This window comes from Topomyia yanbarensis, chromosome 2 (genome assembly GCF_030247195.1).
Source record: "Topomyia yanbarensis strain Yona2022 chromosome 2, ASM3024719v1, whole genome shotgun sequence".
NCBI lineage: Eukaryota > Metazoa > Arthropoda > Insecta > Diptera > Culicidae > Topomyia > Topomyia yanbarensis.
In genome coordinates, this window is record NC_080671.1 from 371393379 (window position 1) to 371419434 (window position 26056).

Here is a 26056-nt window from a genome sequence, read left to right on the forward strand (position 1 = left end):
TTCAAGAAAAAAAAGTTAGTTGAAAGAACTTTCCCTTGTCCAAACTGAATTTTTTCAGCGTGTATTTATTTGGGGTTCATAGCCTACAGACCAGAACCCAGAATCCTGAGAAGAGAACACAGACTTCATAGCCCATAGAGTCCCGAGGAGAGAGACCAGAATCCAGAGTCGCGAGTTCTTAACCCAAAATACTGATGCGGGTGTAGAGTCCAGAATCCAGAGTTCAGTGTCGAGGATGCAGATTCCAGCGTCCATAGCGCAGCGATCAGAATCCAGAGGACTGAAGACAGTGCTCAGTTTTAAACCGTGCTTTGTATGATTTACTACCATCGCTGACGCATGTCTTCACTTGATTGTTAACCTAGGTCATGCTCCCCCGTTCAGCCTCCGTTACTGTCCGTTGCGTTGCACTAGTTGTTTTACGCGGAAACAAAATCGGCATACTTTTCCTTGCCAATGGAGTGCAATCCTATGTATAGTGTATAGTGCTTAAAACGGCAATAATCCCTAAAATGACATTCATATGATTTCGAGAACATTGCCTACATCTTTACTAACACGCATGCAAAGTGTATTATCTGCATCTTGATCCCTGTCAATCAGGAGCCGTTTCAATGTCCGTTGGCGATTCAGTTCTTGATTGACTGCGAATCGTCAATGGGTGCTTTGTTCTGGCCAGGAACAGGTGATCGTTCAATAGTAGACACAAGAAAAATCGTGTGCTCAGAACATCTATCGACAAATGTATGTATCCTTCCTGATTGCTGATTTGTAGATTATGTTTTCAGTTGGTTGCACAATCGTTTTGCGTTTCGTTTGATGTGGCGTGAAGATGTCTGGCCGGCGTGCAGCCAGCAGACTGTAGAAGGCTGTAAATAGATCGATAGATTGCTTTTAACAAGGACATTACCTCAGAGCGCACTGGTTCGGATGGTTTAGCAGGAAAGGGATTTAGTATTGCTCCTGCCTTACATTACAAATAGAGCAAACAGTATCAACTTAATTGGTCTGTACAGGTGCTCTCTTTTTTGGAAGCTAACCACTATTGAAAAAGGAAGTAACTGGTTCTGTAGAATTGATGGGCTGGGGCTAAAATTATTATCAGAAATCAGTGACTCCTAAGCGTAAGAAATTAATTAATTAATATCCCACTGCAGGTCTCTTGCCCTATAAATAACTATTATCTCAGTTTACTTAAAAACTTATATTCACCGTGCCTTTCATCGTTCGTACTATAGTCTAGTTCAAGTTCATCAACAATCCCTTTGTGTGGTATTTGCCTACGTACTATCTGGATTGAATTTGTATCTTGGTCCCTGGTCTAGTTTAGTATAGTTTGTAGTAGGTTTAACCATTGCCCTTTTCTGATTTTCTCAGCTCTGTCCCAGATGGTGGGACTATGAACAAATGGTTGATTGAAATAAAATCGTTTATGTGTACCTAGCAATCAATAGGCAAATCAGTACGTGCTAATAAAATGAATTCACTTACCGATCGCAACAACGTGCCGACTGCTGAATACCTACTTGTATTGTACTGTGTCTTTGATATTTCACGAATGCAGACCGGGGGACCTAATGAACTGTATTCTATTTGTTGTTGATGGAATAGCAACTCTATAGTTTTTTTTAATAGAGATAAATGATTTTTCCATTTTATATCCATCCATGGCTTGAACTAGAACCAATTGTGTGGGAGTTGATTGAGTCCTTATGACAACGATGAAAAGACATTTTATATCCGAACTCTGGGCATACATTGGGATTAGTTCAAACGGCAATTAGTCGCTCGAGTTCAAATGCATGAGGAATCCTATGGGACACCCTAACTTTGATTTTCCCCGGATACATTTCCGACCGTCCTTCGAAGTAGATATTAATGGAGAACAAGATGCCGTAAAGTCACGCGAAAATTAGCATAAGGTGTGAAGCTTGTCCAATTGTGCTTCTCTTTGCAATGTGCAATAGAAAATGGAATGCATTCAGGAATGGAATTATCCAATGAACCATATCCCACGATAGGTAGACGTTAGGTCTATACAAGCTGAAACGAAACACCTGTTCTCAGTGGAAACTAATCAACTAATGCAGCTAGCATTGCATTGTTGTTAGAAGCATTTTAGTTTGAAAATGATGGAGGTTTTGCTATGCTTACAAAACCACTTATAAACAATAAATCTGTCATGTTAAAATTTATTGGATTCTTCTAAAGCATTCTGTTTTTATTTAAAGGAGCCAGTGCTGAATAAGGTCTTTGAATTTATTTTCTAAGGATAGTTTCAAACTCTAACTCTGCTTTAATCTTTTATCAAGAATACTTTCAGTATGCTATAAATTGGTCTCATATATCCATGCGCAGCAGACCCGTGCACAAGGGGGTAATTTTGGGGGATCAACCTCTCCCCCATGAGGGTTTTGATTAACTTTTGGTTTTTTTAACTTTCTGATTAAGAATCAAATTATACTGCAAGCTTTTTTGGCATATAAAATGGAAACCAGTCGTTGAAGGATCCCTACACAGAGATGTTAGTCAGTATGTATATTTCTCCTTCTTGGAGAAAAGTTTGGGTAAAGGCCCAAAACCTTAAACTGAATTAGTTATTGGAGAGGTGTTTCGAGTTCCTCTCATCAGAATCCGACACTAACTTACTGACAGGATTAGGCTAGCGTCGGATTGACGCTTAGCAGCACAAATTGTGTATTCATTTTTGGGAGCTAGCGTCAATCTTACGCTTGCTTAGTCCTGTAACCAAGTTAATATCGAATTCTGCTAGCTTAGCTTAGCTTACGCCCGTGAGTTTCTCGTGATTGATCAAAGCCGGTTGAAATTGCATATTGGACCAATTGTATAATACTTAGGAATACTACATCATACTCAACGTGGAATCTAAAGAGACTAAGATTGTATTATGATATATACGGTAGATAGCCACGTCCATGCAGGTCGATTATGGGATGGGAAGGAATGTTAGTTCAACACTAGTGACTATTATGACCGAGGAATTCTCTGCATCATTCACAAGTGTCGCAGGATAGGATTGGTGTTAGTAAGTAGGGAAATTAATCAGGATATATCTTGGTAGATATTATGATTTAGCTAAGTACTCACGCGCTTTGTCTTTTTATTTTAGGTCAAAGTTTTCACGTGTGCGACCTCCAGTAGAAATATGAATGCCGTTCGAATAGGCAGTTTAATTTTTATTCTGTCGCAGGGCGTTACATAAAAGGACAAAGCCGCGTGGAATTTAATAAAGATATCTCTTCATCTATAGACAATATGATCTTAGTAATATGTACGAAAGTCGCTCGCAATCAATTTCCGAGAACACAATACGAGCAATTTGAACTCCGAACAGCCGACCATCGGGAGTATTGCTTCTTATTAACACTTCAATGATCATTTCCAAAGTTTGCAGTAAAAAGCAAGCACACAAAAGGTATAAACGTGAAGAAATTCTCTGCGAAATATTAATGACAAGTTGGCATCTCCACACTCCCTATCAGACACGTTTCCATAATTGGGTTAAATGCCAAATTGCAAACGACATGTTTATTATGCGTAATAAAAATAATAAACACAACGACAAGGGCTCTTGATCCATCGGCGGCCCAGAAGAAGAGTGAATGGAAGAAGAGCAATACTGGCAAAGACCGAGCACCATATGAGTGGTTCAAACTCGAAAGAGTGACGCAGAGTACTGCACTCGATAATTTTGAAGAAAGGGCCAGGAGTTCGATTTTACGAAGTTTTAGCTTCTGATAGCCCGACACTTTTCTGACAGAGTGAAGTTCTGGAGTGTTGAAATGTTTACCACTGATTAGTAAAGCAAAAGTAGTACAATGCTAGTGTCAGACTCTTAAAAGACCTCAAGAAATAACGTTTGGATGTATTCGTTAATGTAGATTTGTCAGTAGGCGGTTCCAGATTTAACACAGAATTTTGACACATCTACAGTGTGCTTGCCATACAAAAACTTTTTGTGCAATTCGACAGCTTCATCTTAGGCCAATTTAATAAATTTCATACATGAAAGTTTGTTACGGTTTTTAAACCAAAGCTTTGAAAGGTCTACCTCTTTTGAAAGGCAATAATCTTAGTATTTGAATGGAGATATTTTTGTTTCTATAAAAATACGGGAAAGTGGGGTACTGGGTCATTTTGGCCCCAAAATCCCCTGTTTTTAATGATTTTTCTGCTCCGTTATGCAAATCATACATATTTTGTAGTTTTTCTAATGTGAAAAAATCTCAAAAATCGAACGAAACCCTTTTGACCTTAGTCCGAATACGAGAAGTTGGGGTTAAATGGCTTTTTGTCATTCATATTAAATTTTATCATTTTCTCATGCATATATCTCTATTATTCTTCATTCAATTTTCATAAAATATAACTTGTTGAGCGTGTAATATTCTGAGGAATAAAGCAAAAATAAAAACGTTAGAGGTAAAATTCAGAAACATTAAACTTTTTGATATTTACTCTACAAATCTCATTTTTTTCATTATTTGTCCTAATACCTCTTCCCCTATTTTCTTGGAATGAAACTTTTCTCATGTGATCTCTAAGCATATTTTACACTAAAAGTAGTAAATTAAATAAAAAATTTGTTGTTAAATGAAGTTAAAATGTGAAATCGACACTATATGTCAGATAATTTAATGTTCCTGAATTTTACCGGTAACGAATCTATTTTTGTTATAATCCTAAGGATTTTTCACGTTCAACAAGGTATAGTTTATGAAAATTGAGTGAAGAATAATAGAGATATGTTCACGAGAAAATGATGAAGTTTAATATGAATGACAAAAGGCCATTTAACCCCATCTTCTCGCATTCGGACAAAGGTCAAAAAGGCTCCGATCGATTTTTGAGATTTTTTTACATTAGAAAAACTACAAAATATGTATGATTTGCATCACGGAGCAGAAAAATCATTAAAAATAGGGGATTTTGGGGCCAAAATGACCCAGTACCCCACTTTCCCGTATTTTCATAGAAACAAAATATCTCCATTCCAATACTAAGATTATTTTCTTTCAAAAGAGGTATAAATTGTAATTTTCTGATTGCTACTTCAAAAGTTATAGCATTTAGTGTATTTTTCCTTCATATTTTCCCATAGCACCAATTTAAAAAAATTTCAAGCGAAGTGGGTGGGGGTCTAAAATTGTCCAAATGATGTGAAATTTGGCATCTGAGCTTACTTTGACATTTGTCACAATATGAGAGGGGGGGCCTTTGAGAATTCAAAAAAAAAATTTTTGCAATGCCCTAGTGTACATGTATAAGATAGCTAAAAAATCTTCATAGTTTAATTTAAAAAAAATCATATGTATTCCCCTAGTTTTAAGAAATTTAAAATGTAAAACAAAACAAAATTGGCACCTTTAAGCTAACGCAAACATGCCTTATCAAATAAACGATTGAATAATAAAAAGTCTAGAGAAGTCAGTCTTGGACAAGTTGAACTCCCTAATATAGAAGTAGAGTATGATAAGTGTCTGAAGCAACTAACTGCCCAAATGATTCCGAAACGGTGCAGTTCATTGAAGCTTCTTCATTTATAAACAGGTCGAGGTCCACGATTCGATTCCGCCTATTACTCACTCTACACATTTGTGGCATGTTCAATACAGACATTCCGTCCAATAATGTAGTACTCGCCCTCGAAAAGGTTGAATCAGAAGGGTCTGGGAAGGCATACCCACAGGGGGTACACTTCAGGTTGGTTATAATCACCAAACAGTAGATGTGCCGTGTTGGGGTCAATGGAAGTTGCGTTAAGTGCGGAGTCTATGTGGTTCTGAATTACTTCTATATCAATAGCAGTATTGGGGCGAATATATACTACACCTACACAGATGTTGGTATCGGGACCACTCAGAGTTGGTCGAGATTGTCATGTTTGTGTTTGGATGAGAGTCGGTTGGAGACAGCAATGAGCACACCACCACCACGCTTTTTCCCTGCACTGCACATAGGAGTATTTGACCAAAAAAGTTGGCCGAAAGTCAAATTTGCAAAAACCGTTATCAGGATTATACTATATCACATTGTCCGCGCGAAGTTCAAACTTTTACAGATTGTTCTTTTGAAAATAATGGATAATTCTAGGCAAAATTCAGGTTTATTTGCTTGGGAAATGAAATTATAGTTTTAGCGCTCCAAAGTGCTTCGGCATCGGCTGATTCATTTCGAAACACAATTGAAGTAAAATATGTAGTTCTTTTCTGCAAGAAATGAAATCGATTCATAACTGAAAATAGAGAATAGCTTCAGTAAACTATTTAATTCGCCTTCTAGAAGGTTCCATCGCACGCTGGGTGTCCTGTTGAAACTTTGGAGCGTGTGTAGCAAACAAAAAATCCAAAATCTTAAGGAAACTGTTCTTGTTATTGAATGTCAAATGCAGTTCAGATCTGTCAGCGTAGTGCAGGTAATCCAGTTGATCCCAAGATTATGAAGGTTATTTCAAGGTGTTCAGGAAAGCCGTTGAAATCAATTACACTTTGAAAGTTGAGACTTGTAAAAAAATATTCTCCTGGAGAAGATTTTTCCATACTTGGTGAGGCGAACTTGACTAGAAGGCCAAATAAGATAACGCAAAAAGCTATCAAACATGCCTTTTCTGGTTATTACATCCTAAAATCTGCTAAATTTACTTCTTATTAACCGAAATCCTCAATAATGAAAATTGTAATACACCCATCCTTTGGAAATACAATATGTAAAAAATATCTTTTTAACATTTGTCAAATAAGGTCAGTCTGTGATTTCGGCCAGGTTTTTCAATCAAATACTCCTGTGTGTACTGTTAGGATCGCCATCGTTATGGTATACCGAGTACCTTGAGCCAAATAATTGAACAGAGTTAATTTGATCATTCAACCATGTTTCGGTTAAAACATTAACATCATGATCGACATCTGAAACAGCGACGAACAGCTCATCAATCTTTGTGTGTAGTCCTCTCACGTTCTAATGATAGATTTTAAGATACCCCTGAAAGCAGCCGCCTGACCGGTGTACGGTGCAAAATCGAACAGTGGTGGTGCAAGCAAACGCCACTAATTTGGTGGGTTTACAACGGGGGCAGCATCTGTATGTCCTACTTCCTGATCCTACCTGATGAATACAAGAGTTCCATGTTCTTCGAATCGGTCTGATTGTTAAGAGCGTTGAACTGGAAAAGCACGCTGTCTTGTCCCTCAAGTTTCGTGGTAGACAAATGGTTGTCGCTGATGGAGTCAAGCGGGTTCAGGGTGCGCAGTATCTCGAATAGTTTCGGGAGGACATATCCTGTCTTTAGCTTTACCTGACCTGACCTGAAGGAACTAACTACTAAGTCGTATGGAGGATATAAGGTGCGCCGGCAAGGTTAGTTGTTTTAGGGGGTTGCGGGGGCTGCGTCATCGAGCTGAGTTGAATCTTGAAAGTTGGAGCGAAGTCTATACAGGGTGTTTGATGCACTGTTAAGAACCTCTCGAGGGGTGAATGATTGTATAAATTGGGGAAAAATTGTTCTATACATAGCATCAAATATCAACCGTTAAAAAGTTATTGAAATTTTTGTGTAAAGAAACTTATTTGTCTTAAAATACCTCTAATTCAAAAAGTATACTTTGTATTTTAAATCTTTTAGTTCCGTTCGAAATTTGAAAATTTCCTATTGAATGGTGTTCTCATATCGTTCAGTTAATTAGTTTTAATTACTTTTTCGTTGTCAAGTAGGTAAAAGTTAATGTTTTTGCGTAGGTTTTTATTAATTTTCTCAAAATAATGAATTATGATCATAGCAATATCCATTACCCAAAAGTTGGATTTTAGAACGATTCATAATTTGTTCTTAAATATCATATTCCTATCTCTACTCATTCCTTTGTAATTTCATTACTAAATTTTCCCTGTAATCGACTCGCAAGTGCCTAAACAACTCTAATAAAAAAATGCTTTATATCCTTATTTCCAAGGTTTCATTGGAAAGCTGAGAAAATTTTCTGTTATTGTTTATGTAAAATGTTTCTTATTTAAGGATATCAAATGACTTTTTAGTAGAATAACTCCCGAGCATTTTCCGAGCAGTTTTGTAATTATTCTAATAATTATTCAACTAAAATTTCTCGTTACTATTGTTCATTTGGTGCCGTTTAACATTTTCTATAATTTATTTGACACTTTATGCATATCTCTTTTCATTTCGCTGCTGTTTAATAATTAGCACTGCATGACCCACAAATGTAGGGTGTTCGAAATCGTTGTTTTTGCATGTGATAATTTTGCGTCGAATGATTTGCATAAGAATGATTTTGCGTCGAAACAAAAAGAGATAATTTAATGGAGTCAAAGAAAGAATTGTAGAACTTGCTGAGATGCTGTGATGTTTATTATCCACTATTTTAGGAAAATAAACGAAAATGTTAATATAACACTAACTTTAAACTAATTTACTTGTAGAAGAATACTAAATTCACTTAACTGAAAGGTATTAATACATTTTTCTCTGCAAAGGTTTTCTGGCTTTTGAATGAAAAGAAAAAAAAAGTACAATAAGGTACATACTTTTTTAATTAGAGCTAGTATTAGTAAAATTGGGATAAAAATATCCAAGTTCAATAACCCAAACACATTAAAACACGAAAAGATATTGTGTATCATGTCAAAGAACAAATTATGAAGCTCTTCAAGTCTAACAATCTGAATTATTGAACGAATCGATCAAATCGATCAAAATTGTTAAATTTTAAATAAATTACCTTTCAAAGTTTACTTAAACTCATTAGATGAAATATGTGATGGCATCACTCAATGGAAAATTTTCTCACCTTCCCAATGTACTAAAAAGATTTGAAATACAATGTATATTTTTTGAGTTAGAGGTATTTTAGGATAAATATATTTTTAACTCAAAAAGTTCAATAACTTTGCAACGGTTGAGTTTTGATGGTATGTGTAGAACGATGTTTTTCTCCAAATATGACAGTCAATCACCTCTCGAGATTGTTAATCATGAACCAAACACGTTATAAAAAAAACTTGCGGTACGGATATTTTCTAATTTTTTTGGAAGCGCTAAGCGTGTATGTAAACAAAGAGCTTGAGAGTTTACTAGATTTAATTTTTTGATAGTACCAGCTCACGCTTAAAATGTGAAAATCGTTCAGTACAGCACAGAAAATCTTTCTAGATTGACACATATAAGATAATACCAGTATAAACCTGATGGGCATGTCATATTTCTTAATTAGGCAATCAAGAAGAAAAGTTACATCTTCCTAACATATCTAGATAAAATAGAGTTAGGACTATTATAAGGTCGATAAGGAAACAGATTTACTTCACAAAGGTGTCGTCGAACTTTTAGTGAACTCAGTTTGAACTTTTCAAGTTTGAACTCAACTGATTGAACCGATGAAGTTTTGTAGCATCATAATTTGTGACATCTTCAGCAGGTTTCCTCCATCCTCCTCCAATGGTCACCGACAGAATCCGTAGGCAATTTACTCACCAAACTGTAGTTTTTGCTGTTCGCTTTTCACGCTATGATTCATGTGCAGCCCAGTGACTTTCTTGACCACGTCCTTGACTTCGTACATACATGGTGAGGTGCATGTTATTGTTGTTCTTGAAATGGCATTTCGCATTTTCAAGTTCAGCAAGAAAAGTTTGATCGATTGAAGGTGAATAAACCCATCACCCGTTCTCCTACCCAAGTCTGTAAATATTGTTCTCGCCATCTAGAGTACTTGGATGCAATCTTGACCCGTGGAACTGATGTTTGGAGTGCTTAACATTTGTTCAACCTTCCTAAGGCATATTACTTTTTATGGCGACAATTATGCAATAAAAGTACCACCTGACCAAAACTAGGACCCCGTACCCTACCTAAACGAAAGTGAATTCTCTTTTTTGCCTATACATGTCAAACGTACGCCTGCCTGCCAAAATTATTAACATTGGTGCGATAATCACTTGAATAACAATCGCTCGCAGCATCGCGTCAGTAAGCCACGAGAGCAAATACGCATGGTTCAAGCGATCCAAATTGGGCTCGGACGATTGTGTGTGAATGAATATTTTTTCGTACGTTTCCTCTCGGCACAGTTTCGTAGCTCTTACACGATAGCCCCCTGACCTGGTATGGCTTACGCCGGAATCGTTCATTGGCCTGGAGGCAATATTCGCGCAGCTGTGACATATGTGGGTTCAATATAAAAATCGTGAGATCTCGGGTTGACCCGAGCGGTGGATGTCAAGATCGCTCGGGGTGAGAGAATGCTGATTTTTTTTGTATTATTTGCAAAACACGATCACTTAGGTTCGGTGCAAATTGTCTAGCAAAAACCGAAACGTTTAAACACTAAAAACTACGAGGACAGAAATTTGATTGACGCGAGTTTTTATGGCACCGTGTTTGAATGCTTCTATCTAGCTCATATGATAGCAGTATGAAGGTATTAGTACTGTGTTGGACTCTCCATTCATATATTAAGCTCTGTGATATTAAGTGCATCGTTCCGGTGGGCTGGCGCCATGAATTTTCGATAATGAGTTTGACTGCGTCAATACTGAATTTATATAAGATTTTTTTTTGTTTTAATAAGTTGTAACAATACTTATTACAAAATGCATTGCTCTCAAGGATAGAGAAGATTTCCTGTTGAACTCGAAACAGCACTATTACAGTATATGTACGTTGTCATAACGATAAACTTGATTCAAATAGTGTCTTCGTTTTTAGGAGCTTGCTTCAATGCGGCGCTAGCTTAGTCCTGGCTCTAAGTTGGTGTTGCCTTCTGATGAGACGAAGTCGAAATGCAAATACCAATACTAATTTATTTTTACGCCCTTCAGGCGAAAATTTGGTTTGTACTCAAATTTTTCTCCTCGGGATGAAATATAGCAAAGTGTCCAAAAAAGCCAAATTTGTCCAACTTGAATCTACATTTGTCCAATTGAATGAGATAAGTGCCTTACCTAGCTGTACAGCTGAACTGCTTGAAGTGCACTGGTTAAAACTAGAATCACCGTAAATAAATGCACTACTACTCTTGGGCACGAAAAACATTGAACTGTCATCGAAATTCTCCAGTTCTTCACTGTACACTGTTCACGTGCAAAATTTGAAACTCGAAAAGTGTGATCAGAGCCCTTGAGAAAGAAACATAATTAACAAAGATCGAGCAATTGCATCAATCGAAACCTCGGCACAGCTTTCACAAAGAGCCGTAATAAAATAATCGCGTTGAACGAAAAATATCTGCCTCAATGGAAAACGTGATTTTGGCGATTTGTCTCCATGGTCGGCACCGGTTGGTTCCGAAATTGCTCAAATTCGACCAATGTCGCAAAACGCTAGCAGTCAAACTCACCGGCCGGTTGAAAGAGATGGGGGCAAAGTCTAAATTTGTAATGATTTCGCTTCAGAGTGTAATTGACTGTTTCAAGTAAATTTAACGGTTCTAATGTGCACTAATCGCCAAATGAGCAAATCATTATGGATTGTTTTGAAAATTTGAGCACTATTCCAACTCAATTCGCGCGGGACGTTTCACCTTTCATGCAAGTGGACTAATTGCTGAACTTTACACAAAATATTCGATTTGATAGGTGTCAAAATTCTATATGTAGAATGTCTCAAAGTAGTCGCATAGTTTAGTGCAATGAGATGCAGGCTAAATTTCAAATTGAATGTCGAATGAGTTTGGAATAAGTTAGTAGAGATTTGCATTTATATTTTAGATACCCTCTAATAGAACACACATACAGTGACACAATCTCATTTTCGTGCACCGCTATGCGTAATGCTTATATGCATTTTACAAGTAAAAAATAAGTTTACGAGACATTTTATTTATATAGAAATAGTTTACTAGACAGCATAGGGAAGATACAATAATTATCTTTGTACTACAAATGCTCATTTTTTCAAAAATAATCATAATTCTAAAGATAGTCAAATATACACGCAATCTCATATTCGTACAGTACTCATATTTTTTCAAAAATCAATTGAAATTTCTATAATAAATATTCAATGTGGTAGCTTTTGTTTGAAATTATAGTTTTCAATCGTATTGGAATGCTGACCACTAGTTTTTGTGTGTATTTAACTTAAATTTTATCCCATTCTTCTAAATAGTAGTTTCTAAGATCATTCTCATTATAATCTGGATAGTTTCGCACTTTTTATTTAAATACTTCCATTTATTTTTCTAATAAGTTAATAAACGGGGTCCGCAGTGAAGAATCCATAACATTCAAACAATTATAAATTTACTCCAAATGTTTTTTGCATGCCTTATGCTTTAGGTTCTTCTCCTGATCGAACTTTCAATATCCACCATTTCTTAGTAAAAGTACCATTTTATGGAAGCTTTGCTTTAAAATTTATTTTAAGATATTCACATTAAAATACATATTCTGATCCATCATTCCATCAATGAAGACCATATTTCTAGCACTTCTAGTGGACATATAATACCCCATACAAAAAAGTCCACAGTCTCTGCGCTTGGTTGCTGTTATAAGGCTTTTACGTCCAGGTCTGAGTTCGATTTTCTCCACTCGAAACAACAGTCATTTGAGTCAAAGATGTTGAATTTTGGACTCGTAGACAAAGTTTACAATCTTTCCAATATTCCGAAAAAATGTTTCAATGTTGTTTAGTAAATAAAAAATCAATTCTTTGTGCTTCTCATTGATGAAAAGCTTCTTGCTCAGAACACAGGCATTGTAATTGTCCGTTCTCCATACATTACGAGCTGAACCAGGGCAGACTTATGCTTAAATGCCATGATTCAATGTATTTACCATGTATATAACATTAATTACTCGATCTTCCCAAATTGTTCTAATAAAAAATCGTTTATCCCTCATCGTGAATTGTTTACAGTTCAAGTTTTTCGCAATATCTGCTCTACATTTCGCCACAGCAAACTTTTTAATGACATATTAAATAGTTGGACGCAACCTTTGAACAATTTCAAAGATTTCATAATGTGATTTACCTTCATTTTGGTGAGTAATAATTAGTTTTCGTCCCATAATGGTAGTTAGTTTACTTTTTTTTAACCATTACGTTAATTTGAGGAAATTTCTTAAACTGGTGTAGAGGAAACTGTCCCAATGAACACTTTTCTGTAGTCATAAAATCTATTTTTCTGAGTAAAATAAAAAATAAAGAAATAAAAGGTCATAAATTAAAAATAATTGACTTTTCAAAAGTGTACGTAAATGAAATTGTGCCATTTTCACACCAATTAATGATTTTTATGTATAGTGTACGGAAACTAGCACATTTTAGATTACATATGATAAGAAAATGACAGATGATGATTCTACTACCACATTTACAAAACAATACCTGTATTAAATAGCGCAAACATTTATGAAACAATATTAAACATATACACTAGAGGTGTACGAATATGAGATTGTGTCACTATATAAATAAACATGTGTTCATAAGAATACACACCTTACTAGTCTATGTGTAGAAACTCCTACGATTTCCTACAATTTCGGTTCGATTCCGGCATGGTCCCTTCAACAAGCAGAATTTCTAAGCTTGCAGGATATCGTGACCTCTATCTGTTGGCCAAGTCAGCCTACCAGATACTGTTGATGCGTAGTCGAAAGGCAATACTATATATATGTACCTACTATCAAACCTAATAACAACCTTGCCATATTAAGTTATAACAGTTACTGTAAAGGAAAACCTTTTACATTTCTTCCAAAAGAAATATATAGGATTCGCTCAAACATTGAAAATCTTTTCCGAGGCCCTGAGGGCTGAGTCTCATATACTACTCGACTCAGCACGACCAATTGAGACAATGTCTGTATGTGTGTATGTAGTAGACCGACAACATTTTTGAACTTTTTTCGGAGCACTGTTAAATCGAGTGGTAATTAGCTCTAAAAACCGCATGCAAAATATGCGCATATTTATATATCTCTAGTTCACTCACAGTAGTTTAGAAGCTTCTATAGTAAAATATATGGAAAATCGGGAATAAAAAATCAAAATTCAATGAAAACTCCCACAGTTATTCTGCATACCTCATAGCTTCAGGTATTATAGCTTTTTAATAACGAACAACTTTGTTGAAAGTTGCACAATGATTGGAAGTTACCGGACAAAGTTATTAAAATTCAATATATATTCATTTCGTTTATTTGATAGGCACAAGTGCGTTAGGTTGGCGGTGCCAAATTCTTTTGTTTTTTACATTTCGGATATCTTAAAACTAGGAGGTTACAATGTTGAAATTTTTTTTATAAAAGAGAAAATTTTTACAGCTATCTTAAGACTAGAAATAAGATTCTATATACAAGAGAGGGGGCAAAAGTTTTTTATGAAAAATTTTAAAACAAGGAATTCAATAGTAATAGTTTTTTAGGAAATATTTACAGTGATCTTAAAACTAACAATATAGTTTGGTACACAAAACGGGGGAACAAATATTTATGGAAAAATTCACAGGTGTTTTAAAACTAGGAATACAATTCTATTTACAAGATGGGGGACAATAGTTTTAACAAATAGTAAAAATTACAACTATCTTAAAACTAGGAATACGGAATACAAATTTGATTTTTTATCGGAGACTTATGCTTGGTCATTTCCAAAATCGGTGTAGAAGTAGTTGTATCAAGGACAGGGGAGAAAAGGCGTAGATGGTGACCGGGAGAGAAGAGCAAAACTTGCAACTTTCGGGCAAACGGGAGATCAGCGAAACAAATTAGCGCCTCAGTCTAGTAGGTCGGATATGCGGATGGTATTCTTCGGACCCGCGGGGAATCCTTCAAAGGTTATCGGGCCTTGAGTCGCGAGTATTCACCATTAGCAGTTTGAGAATTGAGACATTTGTGCAGAAGCTTTTCCATTCACTTCGCTCAGAGGATCGAACGGAATTTCTGTATGCTTTGCAAGCCAACTTAAATGACTCCGACCCGTCCCTGTGCCTGCGATTCCAAGCTCTTCTACATAACTTTATGATTCGAAAAAGTTCGGTATTCCACCAAGGTGTTCCTCTAGAAGCACGTATAACTCGCAGTGGGTAAGGCTCTTGGTACGCTGCTGCTATGAGTGAGTTTGTTGTATCCACCACCTTATCCAAGTCACTTAGAGATTCAATCGTTGAAAAATACCTGTGAAACCTACTCACTAAGCCCCTTCGTAGAGGCCTCAGTTCGTAGATGTGGGATTACGATATGTGATGATACATTGCGAAAAGTTTAAATGATCAAAGACGATGTACTTATGATCAGATAACGACAGTTTGAGCGCGTTTGGTACGAGCTGCCCCAAATTTCACAACTGCCGATTATGAGGGGAAACCCATTTCTGCAACAGTATGATACAACCCTGTTGAAATCGTTAGAAGGTAATGGTTTATTAAGCCGATCAATAGACATATTTTTTGTTTATGTTATCAACAGTCGCATTGACTGTGACAGCACAAATATCGCGAGTTGTGAGGTCTGATATAAGACATGCGTCAATGGCACTATTCGCAAGTATACATGCACGAAGCATTTCACGTGGCTTTGTCATGCCAATTTTTGTTGAAAACTAGAAAGACGGGGTTAAGTAACTCTCCAATATAGAAGTTTCATTTACGGAAATATGGTTCTTGAACCAAAGCTATGGAAGCTTTTCCTTCTTGCACAAGGCGGGATAGATTCATAGTTGTCGTACGTTTATGCTGAAGATTAATTTGTGCTACTCTAATAATAGTCGATCAAAGCACAACACATTTCATCATCAGCACTTGTGTTACGGCAGCTAGAAGATACCAAACACGTTGGCTTATAATCGCCTATAGCGAACCCCGAAATGGGTATTAGGGACATGACCATCACTTGAATCCCACGATTTGCGAAGCAACAAACGTCCACTGTGTCAGAAATTCGCGTAACACAGCAAGGGTAAGACCCACGACACTTCGTGCGCGACTGACATATTTTAGCCCTGCCAGCCATTCAGCCCTCGGCACGGAAAAACATCTTGACTTGAGGACTCCTGTTTTCAGTCGCCTCTTACAACATGGGAGCAAGAACCCAGTGAACCAATTATTGGCGCAAGGAATAGGAACAAAACTGTAGAATTTCTGAGTGCCAGATATTGTTTTGGTGTTATTATACAGTTCTTCGAATTCTTCTGAAATTTTGTTTTACTGTTCAGTGGATATGTAGCAGAAATTTAATTTTGTGATATTTTTATCAGTGTTCAACTGCCCAGTTATATAACTACTGGGGAGTTATGGTATTGGTATGTTATGATATTTCCATTGTTGCGAGCAAGACTGGCGCTTTTTGCCATATGCTTGCGAGTGCCACCAATAGCATCGCAGGGTTTTTTTTCCATGGGATGTTTCAAAAAATGCCATTCTGCGCTTAACCCTCTGGCACTCGCGCTGTTGTATTTTGTGCAACACCTTCAGAAAATCTAGTGACAAGAAAAAGTTTTTTTCGAATAACTTTTTTTCCTTGAAAGTGCCTAAACTTAAATTTTTGACGGTAGATAGGGAACATAATTACCTATCTTGGAACAGAATTTCATTTAAATCAGAGATGGTTTTTTTGTAAATCGACTTTAAATTTAAAAAAAAAAATTTTCCAGTATTAGAGTCGATGAAGATTTTTTTTAATATTTTTATTTAAAAATTTGACCAATTTTGTGAATATCACTCCTACAACATTTTTATAGGATTTATAATTTTTAGACTACAGTTATTTGAAAATAATTGGTAAAAAAAGTTTGACCCTTTTCAAAAGACAGTCTAGATCGTTTTTGGAAAAACAAAGTATGCTAAGTGGCTTTTTGTGACAAAGTTCTCATGTGCAGAAAGTTTCATTAAAATCTGAGAGGGTGCTGCCAACATTTGTTCGAGTTGGCGCAAAATTCTTCAAATCAAGATTTTAAGGGTATATTAAATTTATCATACGTGGTTTTGTGTTGTATTTGACGAGATCGACATCCTTTAACAGACCACTTTAAAAGAAAATCCATTTTTTTATTTTGTAGCACCGTGTTATTCATAGCTCTTACAATATGAATTGACTGCAAGCTGGAGAAGTTTGCAATTAAAATTTTTATTTCATCTAAAAGTTACGAAAAAAACAAAAGTGGGATCAAGCGTACCCACGCTCCCTTATCTTTATTTATTGGGTTCCAAGTGCGACGTCATAGTCATAATCTTATTTCATGTATATATTCAATAGTTCATTTTCACATTGATAAACGCTCATTTTATTTATTTATCATTCCAGTTACAACTTGGACTAGATGTCGTGGGTCGCCAGCTTCTAGTCAAATATAAGAATACTCTCACTGATCACATAATTCTTCGGGAATAGGTTATTGCTGTCAACGTTCCTACATATCTGACAAGTGGTAATAATATTAACGCGCCCTTCTTGCACAAACCATCAGACAGTGCCTTAATAAGTACTGGAAATTGCGTTTTTCAAGCGGCTGGATCGTATCATTGGAAAGAGATTCTCTGCCCCTTCGGGATTGCGCATAAATGGCTCTGTTTATGGATCCGCTCCTTTTTGGCCCTTTATACAGCGATAATGTGAATGTCATTTGATAACGCAATTATATCTTTTCTGTTAAAAGCATCTGCTGCCACAGGAGTATTTCATGCAGATAATGGGTTCCTTATTCATCATCATCCTTCTCCAATTTGCTATATGGTCAAGGCTCCGAAAATGGCAACCACAGACGAAATTTTTTTTATCAAATTTTGCGTCAAACTGTTTGTTTTTCGTATGTATATAACCACTAATATTGAAAAATATGAATGCAGATCCCAGAAAAAAAATCCATGTCTGTCATTTTTAAAAGTTTGTTGATGCTACTTGCATGATCTGAAAATGACTAAAAGACTGTAAGGAGATAAAACCTATTTTAATCCACCTAGCGGTGCAATTGTGCCTTTCTCAATCATGAATCACGAGAATGTGTGCGTTGTTTATATTCATTAAAAACTTTTAAATGCATATATTACATTTTATTATTATACATCACATGACAACTATATACAGGAAAATAAAACATTATTCGAGTTCTAAAATTTTGAAAAAGAAAAAACAGCCACGGTAATATTGAACTGAAAAACCTATTTTAATCCACCTAGCGGTGCAATTGTGCCTTTCTCAATCATGAATCACGAGAATGTGTGCGTTGTTTATGTTCATTAAAAACTTTTAAATGCATATATTACATTTTATTATTATACATCACATGACAACTATATACGGGAAAATAAATCATTATTCGAGTTCTAAAATTTTGAAAAAGAAAAAACAGCCATGGTAATATTGAACTGAAAAAAAGGTGCGAAATCGGCAAAGTCCCAAAAAGTCGATCTTTATAAAAAAAATTTTTTCGAGATAACATAAAATCTCGACGTTTCATGTATTTTTAAGATGTTTGGCTTCAAAAATACGAATTCGATTTCTGAAATTTCATGGGGTCCCCCCTTTGAAAAAAAAAATTGAGTTCCGACTTATATGGGAATTTCATATGTGACCGGACGATTTAGTCTATAGTTCCGGAACCATATAAGCGATCCGTACGAAATTTTATAGACATCTGTGGGGATATTATAGCTATCATTTGGGACTAAGTTTGTGAAAATCGGCCAAACCATTTCCGGGAAACTGATGTGAGTTCGTAAATTTTGAAAGGTGGCCGCTTTTCCCGGGCACTTCCGGAACCATCTATGGTGGTCAATGTAGTCAACGAAAGTTTGGTTGGCCGTCGGTGACCGAGAACAGCAAATTTAAGTTGTTTGAGAGACATTTTAGCGAAATTTTTACCTTTTTTGCTTTCATCGGAGTATCGGTTTGAATCACAATTTGCTATGTGATCGCACGCCCAGGCCTGTAACTCCGGAACCGGAAGTCGGATCGGGATGAAATTAAATAGCCATTTACGGGGACGCAATACCTTTCATTTGAGACCAAGTTTAGCCGAATCGGTCTAGCCATCTCCGAGAAACCGATGTGACTGTTAGTCTGAATTTGGATACTTCCGCCGGTGCTTCCGGAACCGATGATGGTGGCCAATGTGACCAAAGAGACTTTGAATGGCTGTTAATGACCTAGTACTACAAATCGAAGCAGTTGTGGTCACATTTTGGAAAAATTTTCACCATTATACATTCATTGCAGAATTTCTTAAAATCGACATTTTCTGCGTGATCGTACTCATCACCCTGTAATTCCGGAACCGGAAGTCGGATCCATTAGAAATTCAATAGCAGCCTATGAGAACGTTGCACCTTTCATTTGGGACTAAGTTTGTAAAAATCGGTTCATCCATCTCTGAGAAAAGTGAGTGAGATTGTGTTCGCGTACACACACAGACGCACATACACACACATACATACACACACATACATACACACAGACATTTGCCGAACTCGACGAACTGAATCGAATGGTATATGTCACTCGGCCCTCCGGGCCTCCGTTAAAAAGTCGGTTTTCAGAGCAATTGCAATACCTTTCTATTGAGAAAGGCAAAAAGGTAAACAAAATCCATATTTTCAACTTTTTGCTTGCAACCACATTTTTCCATCGTAGTCTAATTTAAATTTGATGATATTGCTTGAAAAATTTAGATGAATATGGTTTATTGCTTATTTTCAGTTGTGAAGTAATGGAAACCAAATAACTTGTAACGTGACAGATCAAAAATTCGAAAAAGTTTTGTGGACCACACCAACAGCATGCATTCAATGTCTAACCTGCATTTTTTCTTACTACTTTGAGTCTACTTTTCGAAATTGTATTATGAATACCTTAAAGTTTAATTCATTTTTGAGAAAACACAGTTGATCTTATGTAACGTGACGGGTGTTTTCTGCTGTAAAGCAATTCCATCAAGTTTGATTCAATTACGTTAAGAATGGAACCTTCTTTGATTCTGATGAAACCTTTTACGTTGCATCTATATGGAAGACTAAGTATTTTGCAATATTAAACAAACAATTTTTATTCAAGAGTAATATTTAAAAAGGGCGTATGAGATCTTGAATGCACTGCTTGCAATATATATTGTTCGAAAATTCCCATTTGTGCAGTAAAACTATATGATAGCGAGTTCTACGGAATTAATTCTTTTGTGTGAATAGTTTTTGGTGAAATTTTTCAAAAAAAAAACAAGACAATGTTAAAAAATACAACAAAAATATTAAAAATACAAATATATTGTTAAAAAACAAAAAAAATAAAAATACGATTAAAGAAAAACAATGATTTTTTTTGTTGGCGAAAGCATAAAAACTGAAGAAACTGGAATTGCACTATTAGGTAGTTATTAGTAAGAAAGCATTTTTAACTTCAAGTTTTCTTCCAAATTTCTTAGTATTTGCCAGTCATAAATTTATTATACAATATTAATACTAAATATCATTTCGAAGCAAAATGCTCTTAAGAAAAAATTTCCGAAATATTTTGATTTTTTCAATATTTAGTAGTGAAAATACGCCCTTTTAATAAATTACTCCCAAATACCAACCGCAAAAAACATAACACGTTTAAAATTTAATTGCAAATAAAAAAAACTTTAAAATATAATTGCATCGTAGAGAAAATAACAATAAAAAGTTTTGACATATTTCAAAAATTCTTTTAATTTTGAATTTTTATTCAATTTTTTTTTTTGAATAATTTAGTTACAGAATGTATTTCAAAATGATGTTTCAATTCAAAATGATCATAAAAAATTATCCTTCAGAATGCAGATGTTTTTAAGTTATTTTAGATTTTCTTTCGACATAATGTCACTTCGTGAAATTACGACCTCTTCAAAAGTTATTCACGTTTGTTCATCAAAACCAATATGTTTTTTTTTTAAATTAACATGAAATTTCCCGTTAATATTCAGTTCCTAGATTAAGGATGATTTGTGTACCATTGTCTTGATATCCTTGCTTCAATCAAAATGCAGAACTGTAACGTGACAGATTCTGGTTGTAACTATTTAACAACTCAAAACAGTAACATGAAAAGTATGAAGGCTACAAATTCGACGCCCTCAGCAAAGTTTCTCGAAAAGAGCCTATTTTTTTCTAAAGACTGAAATGAGCTATTTCATTTGGTTTCGTAATTAATTTTCACGAAATATAAATAAATAAGTATATAATAAATAAGTCACTCTAAAAACACTCATTTCAGCAGAGGCTTCATTTCACAGATTATTTATTGTGAATATATCAAAACTTTTAATCCAGTAGTGTAGTCACAAATATTTTAGTCATTAAATTCTAGGTTTGGACCACTGTGCAATGGAATAAAAAAATTGATCAGTTTCTAGCATTACTAGGAAAGCACATAATTTGATCAAAGAAAGTTTTTTGTGGGTTTTGACCCCATCATTTATGCACTACAGTGTGTCCCACATTTATACGTTCACCCCGTTTTTTCAGGATAACTTTTTTTTTCTTTCGACCTAACTGCACCAAATTTTTAGTGTTTGTTTTGAAACTTTATCAACGATGCTTCTCGAAATTTGGAGGCTTTGATGCGTTTGGTTCGTTTGTTATGGCAGTTCAAGTGAAAAAGTGGTATCCCACATTTATACATTCACCCTACTATTTTTTGAATAACTTTTTTTCTATTCACAAAAACTGCTCCAGATTTTCAGCGTTTATTTTAAAACTTAATCAACGATTTTTCTCGAAGTTTGGAAACCCTGGTGCATCTTGTTTGTTTGTTTTGGCAATTTAAGTGAAAAATGTGTCCCTTCCGTTCACCCTATTTTCTCAGAATAACGTTTTTTTCATTGAAACGTACTGCACCAAATTTTCGAAGTTCATTTTAAAGCCTAATTTACAATGTTTCTCAAAATTTCGAAGCTTTGGTGCATTTCGTTCGTTTGTTATAGCAGTTTAAGTGAAAAAAGTTGTTCCTAAATTAATACATTCACTAAGAAAAAATATATTTTTCCTAAAAAATGCTTAATTTAAGTAATTATCCAATAATTATTAACACTTCATGTAGTAGTCAATCGAATTCCCATCATTTTTAAATACAAGTTTCATTTGCTTCGGCATTTAATTATAACTATGTTTTTTATATTTCTTGCTCAGAGGTTGGTTTAGAATGATTTGATTGCTTTCTTGAACTTTGCAACTGACGAATACTGCTTCGCGTTGTCATATACATCAAGAAACATCATACTCGAAACATTTTTAATCGGGATAACGTCCGGAGAAATCAATTTTTGAATGACCTCCGATATGTATGACAACGCAAAGAAGTAATCGTCAGTTGCAAAGTTCAAGAAAGTAATCAAATCATTCTAAAACAAGCTCAGAGCAAGAAATATAGAAAATCGTAATAATTAAATGCAAAAGCGAAGGAAACTTGTATTCAAAAATGATGGGAATTCGCTTGACTGATAAACGTAGTGTTGATTAATACCGGATATTTACTTGAGCAAAGCATTTTTGTGGGAACAACTATATTTTTCTTAGTGAACGTATAAAGGCAGGAAAAACTTTTTTCATTTACACTACTATAATAAACGAACGAAATGCACCAAAGCTTCGGAATTTTGAGAAACATCGTAAATTAGGCTTTAAAAAAACTGTAGAAATTTGGTGCAATAAGTTTCAAGGAAAAAACGTTATTCTGAGAAAATAGGGTGAACGGATACATTAAGGACAAATTTTTCACTTAAATTGCCATAACAAACGAACAAGATGCACCAAGGTTTTCAAACTTCGAGAAAAATCGTTGATTGAGTTTTAAAATAAACACTGAAAATCTGGAGCAGTTTTTGTGAATAGAAAAAAAGTTATCCAAAAAATAGTAGTGTGAATGTATAAATGTGGGACACCATTTTTTCACTTAAACTGTCATAACAAACGAACGAAACTTAGCAGAGCTTCCAAATTTTGAGAAACTTCGTTGATTAAGTTTTAAAACAAACACTGAAAATTTGGTGCAGTTTGCTCGAAAGAAAAAAAAAGTTATCCTGAAAAAACGGGGTGAACGTATAAATGTGGAACACACTGTATAAAAAATACAGTACGATTTTGTATTTCAACTACAGCTCATCACTATTTTTACAGAAAGTCTTAGTCGTAAGTAGATACTAAATTCAACAAGCCACACGTCTTGTGTGAACGCGTAAACAACAGCGAAATCAGAAATTACTTTTCGGCCAGCGAACCCACACAAAGCACTACGATCAGGAGGAGGAAAATATTCAATTTCGAAATACCAAATCTGATTTTATTTAAAATAGCTGTTCTGCCCTGCATGTACACATTGGATTATCCTAAATTTCGTCCTTTAGGAAAAACTGAACTAAATAGGAGGTAGACAAGAAAGGGTTAACACAGACTGAGAATTGAATAACTAATTATGAACGATTTAAAAATTTAAAATAATAACTACATTCTTGCTAAGAGAAGAACATCACATCCTCGCGTCGATCGTATCGCGTATCGTCTAAACTTTATTGAGTACAAGATATACGTTTCTGTAAATCGTTGGAACCAATAAAGAAAAGTAAGGTTTTGTGGAGTTTTATTGCTCAGTCAACTGTAGTTTGTAATATGTTCACACAAATTTGTTCGAAGTATGTTTAGCCTACTCACTTGGCACAAGTTTGTTAAAAACCGCCGAGATGCAAATCATGTTAGGAAAATTCGATGTTTTCAGTAGGATATATTTGCAAATCACAGTTTTTAGTTTGTAACAATCTTAATTTTTGTTCTGAAAAATCTTGTGAGTGGCTTAAGCTCCATTGTCCTATGTCTGGATACGTGCCTGCTACTATTGATTTATATTTTTTTTTCAATATTCAAATCGAATCAAACTTCTCATTCAAGACTGATTACTGGGTTTACAACATATTCCGAGTCGAACGAACCAAAATTAAAGCTCACTGCGACCACTTCCCGACGAATTAAAAATGTAACCACTTACCTGAAACACCAAACAGAAGATATGAAACGTGGTCGGAATCTGAAACATACACAACAGGAACGTCCAGAAGAACTGCCACAGCCCATAGTGTCCAATATACTCGGAGATTATATCACTGTCTTCATCTGCGGCCGTCAAATTACTTCCATTTTCACTCTTATCGTCACTACCGTGATACATAGTTTTATCACCATGAGTCAAAGCTCCACCAGCCTTCTGGTAGATATTAACTATCCCGTAATCTGGTGGTCCGTGCTGAGGCATCGCAACATCATCCGTCACATCGAAGGCCACATTAACCGCCCCCTTGGATCTGTTTTCACCGGCAGCAGTAGTGGAGCTAACCGAAAACACCCCCTCGGGGTCACCTCGCTGTCGGGTGTTCATTTGTTGAACAAAATAATGCCGTCGCATGGAACACTCGTAACAATACGCACTCTTCGATAATCTGACCTTCGGAAAACTGATAAGATGCTTTGAAAAGGCTATAGGTTATCACATCCACAATGCCCACTCAATTGTATTTATTAATTTTCTGCTTAGGGATTTGCTGTTGATCGAAACGGTAATGATCATTCCCACGGAACCGCTGTCACCAACTGTCAACAAGGAACTTATGATGAGTGATAAACTTTAATAACCCTGCAGTTTTGTCTTATCACTACACTAACGGTGGCCTCCGGTGCCCGTATAGACACTTAGGTTAGAATTCGTCGCGTCTGGTGCAAAATATCACAGTTCTACGCATGAAATAGCTCAGTTCAGTTTGATACTGACTTTAAAGGGACTCGCGAGTTTTGGCATATGAATACAAACGCAGAGCCAACTCCCGATTCGTTCGAGTATGCACATGGAAGGAAGCGTTAGCGGACACTGAGTTCTGCCAGTCTGATAGCGAGCCGTAATATACCACATCGTATAGTAGCGCCAGCCGGCAAGAGGTAGGTAAGCAAATTGGCACTACTGTGGTGACTGGACTGAGAGCCAAACACGAGTGCAGCGTGCTTCGGTCGAATCAGTTACCGCCGGGGAGCTGGGGTGGATCTACGCTGCGTGGTAAATAGTACCGGTCGTAATGAAAAATCACTGTTTCCTATATATCTACGTGTCGCGTTGATCAATTATATGAGAACTTGATATTATGTTCGTCTAAATTCACTGACTTAGGCCGTTAGTAACGAATAATAGGGAACCTGTCGTAAGTCGTGTAGACATCTAGACTGTTCACAAGACGTAGTTCTTCACATTTAAAATTGATGTGTTATGTGACGTTTATTTTTATTATTGTAAAATTAAATCTTTAACACCATTTGCGAGGAATATTCTTATAATTATGCACGTTGATTTAAAATTACAATTTCAATGAATGACAAACTAATGATTCTTTATTTTTGATACTAAATTGTTTGAATTGGTTATATCATGCGAATAAAAGTACACAATCATGCGCTTATCGATGCATTGATTTTATTGTAATTTTCAACTAAAGTATTGATCAAAGCAATAGCCTTTTACAACTCAGTATTGATATACGTGTCGATTAAATTTCAGTATTTGCCCACATGTTCAAGAGTTTCTCCATTATAAGGTTAAATTTAAATTCATTATTGACATTGATCGACTACATTCCAGGATTATTATAACTTTATATATTATTTATTTTAGTATTGGAAATTTTATAATAAGATGCCTCTTACTTGAATGACAGTAGCGTAGTCCAGGTAGGGGGAATGATTTATAGTGTCAGTAAGATCGTTGGCCTTTAGCCCTATAATTGTCATGTATGCTTATAATCGGCTACGAAGGTTTTGAACATCGGTATAGTTTCCTTGTGATCAGGTACCGAATATTCGTTAGCAGCAAACAATATATGAATTTCATATAAGTGTTTCGCCGACGATTTCTATAACGCCCGCTCGTCAAATGTTTACACTCTCGCGAGCTAGCCTAATGTATGTAAGCCGTGAACGAGTACAACCAGAATTTCACCATTCGTTATCGAGTGCTCAGTCGAGACAGAAGTCTTTTATTGCCAGTCCGTACACTCTATCGCGATAAAGAATAGTGCTAATCCGCGTTCAAGGTTATCTTG

The 26056-nt window shown here is 35.6% G+C and overlaps 1 protein-coding gene across 1 annotated transcript in view; it reads right to left on the bottom strand.

Moving 5' to 3' along the window:
• Positions 1-24907, bottom strand: part of LOC131684528 (organic cation transporter protein) — a 96552-nt gene extending 71645 nt beyond the window's left edge. Inside the window, exon 1 of the mRNA XM_058967487.1 lies at positions 23965-24907. Coding sequence (XP_058823470.1) covers positions 23965-24378 — 414 coding nt within the window. The 5' untranslated portion in view covers positions 24379-24907. The remainder of the gene's footprint in view (positions 1-23964) is intronic.
• Positions 24908-26056: the final 1149 nt, after the last annotated feature.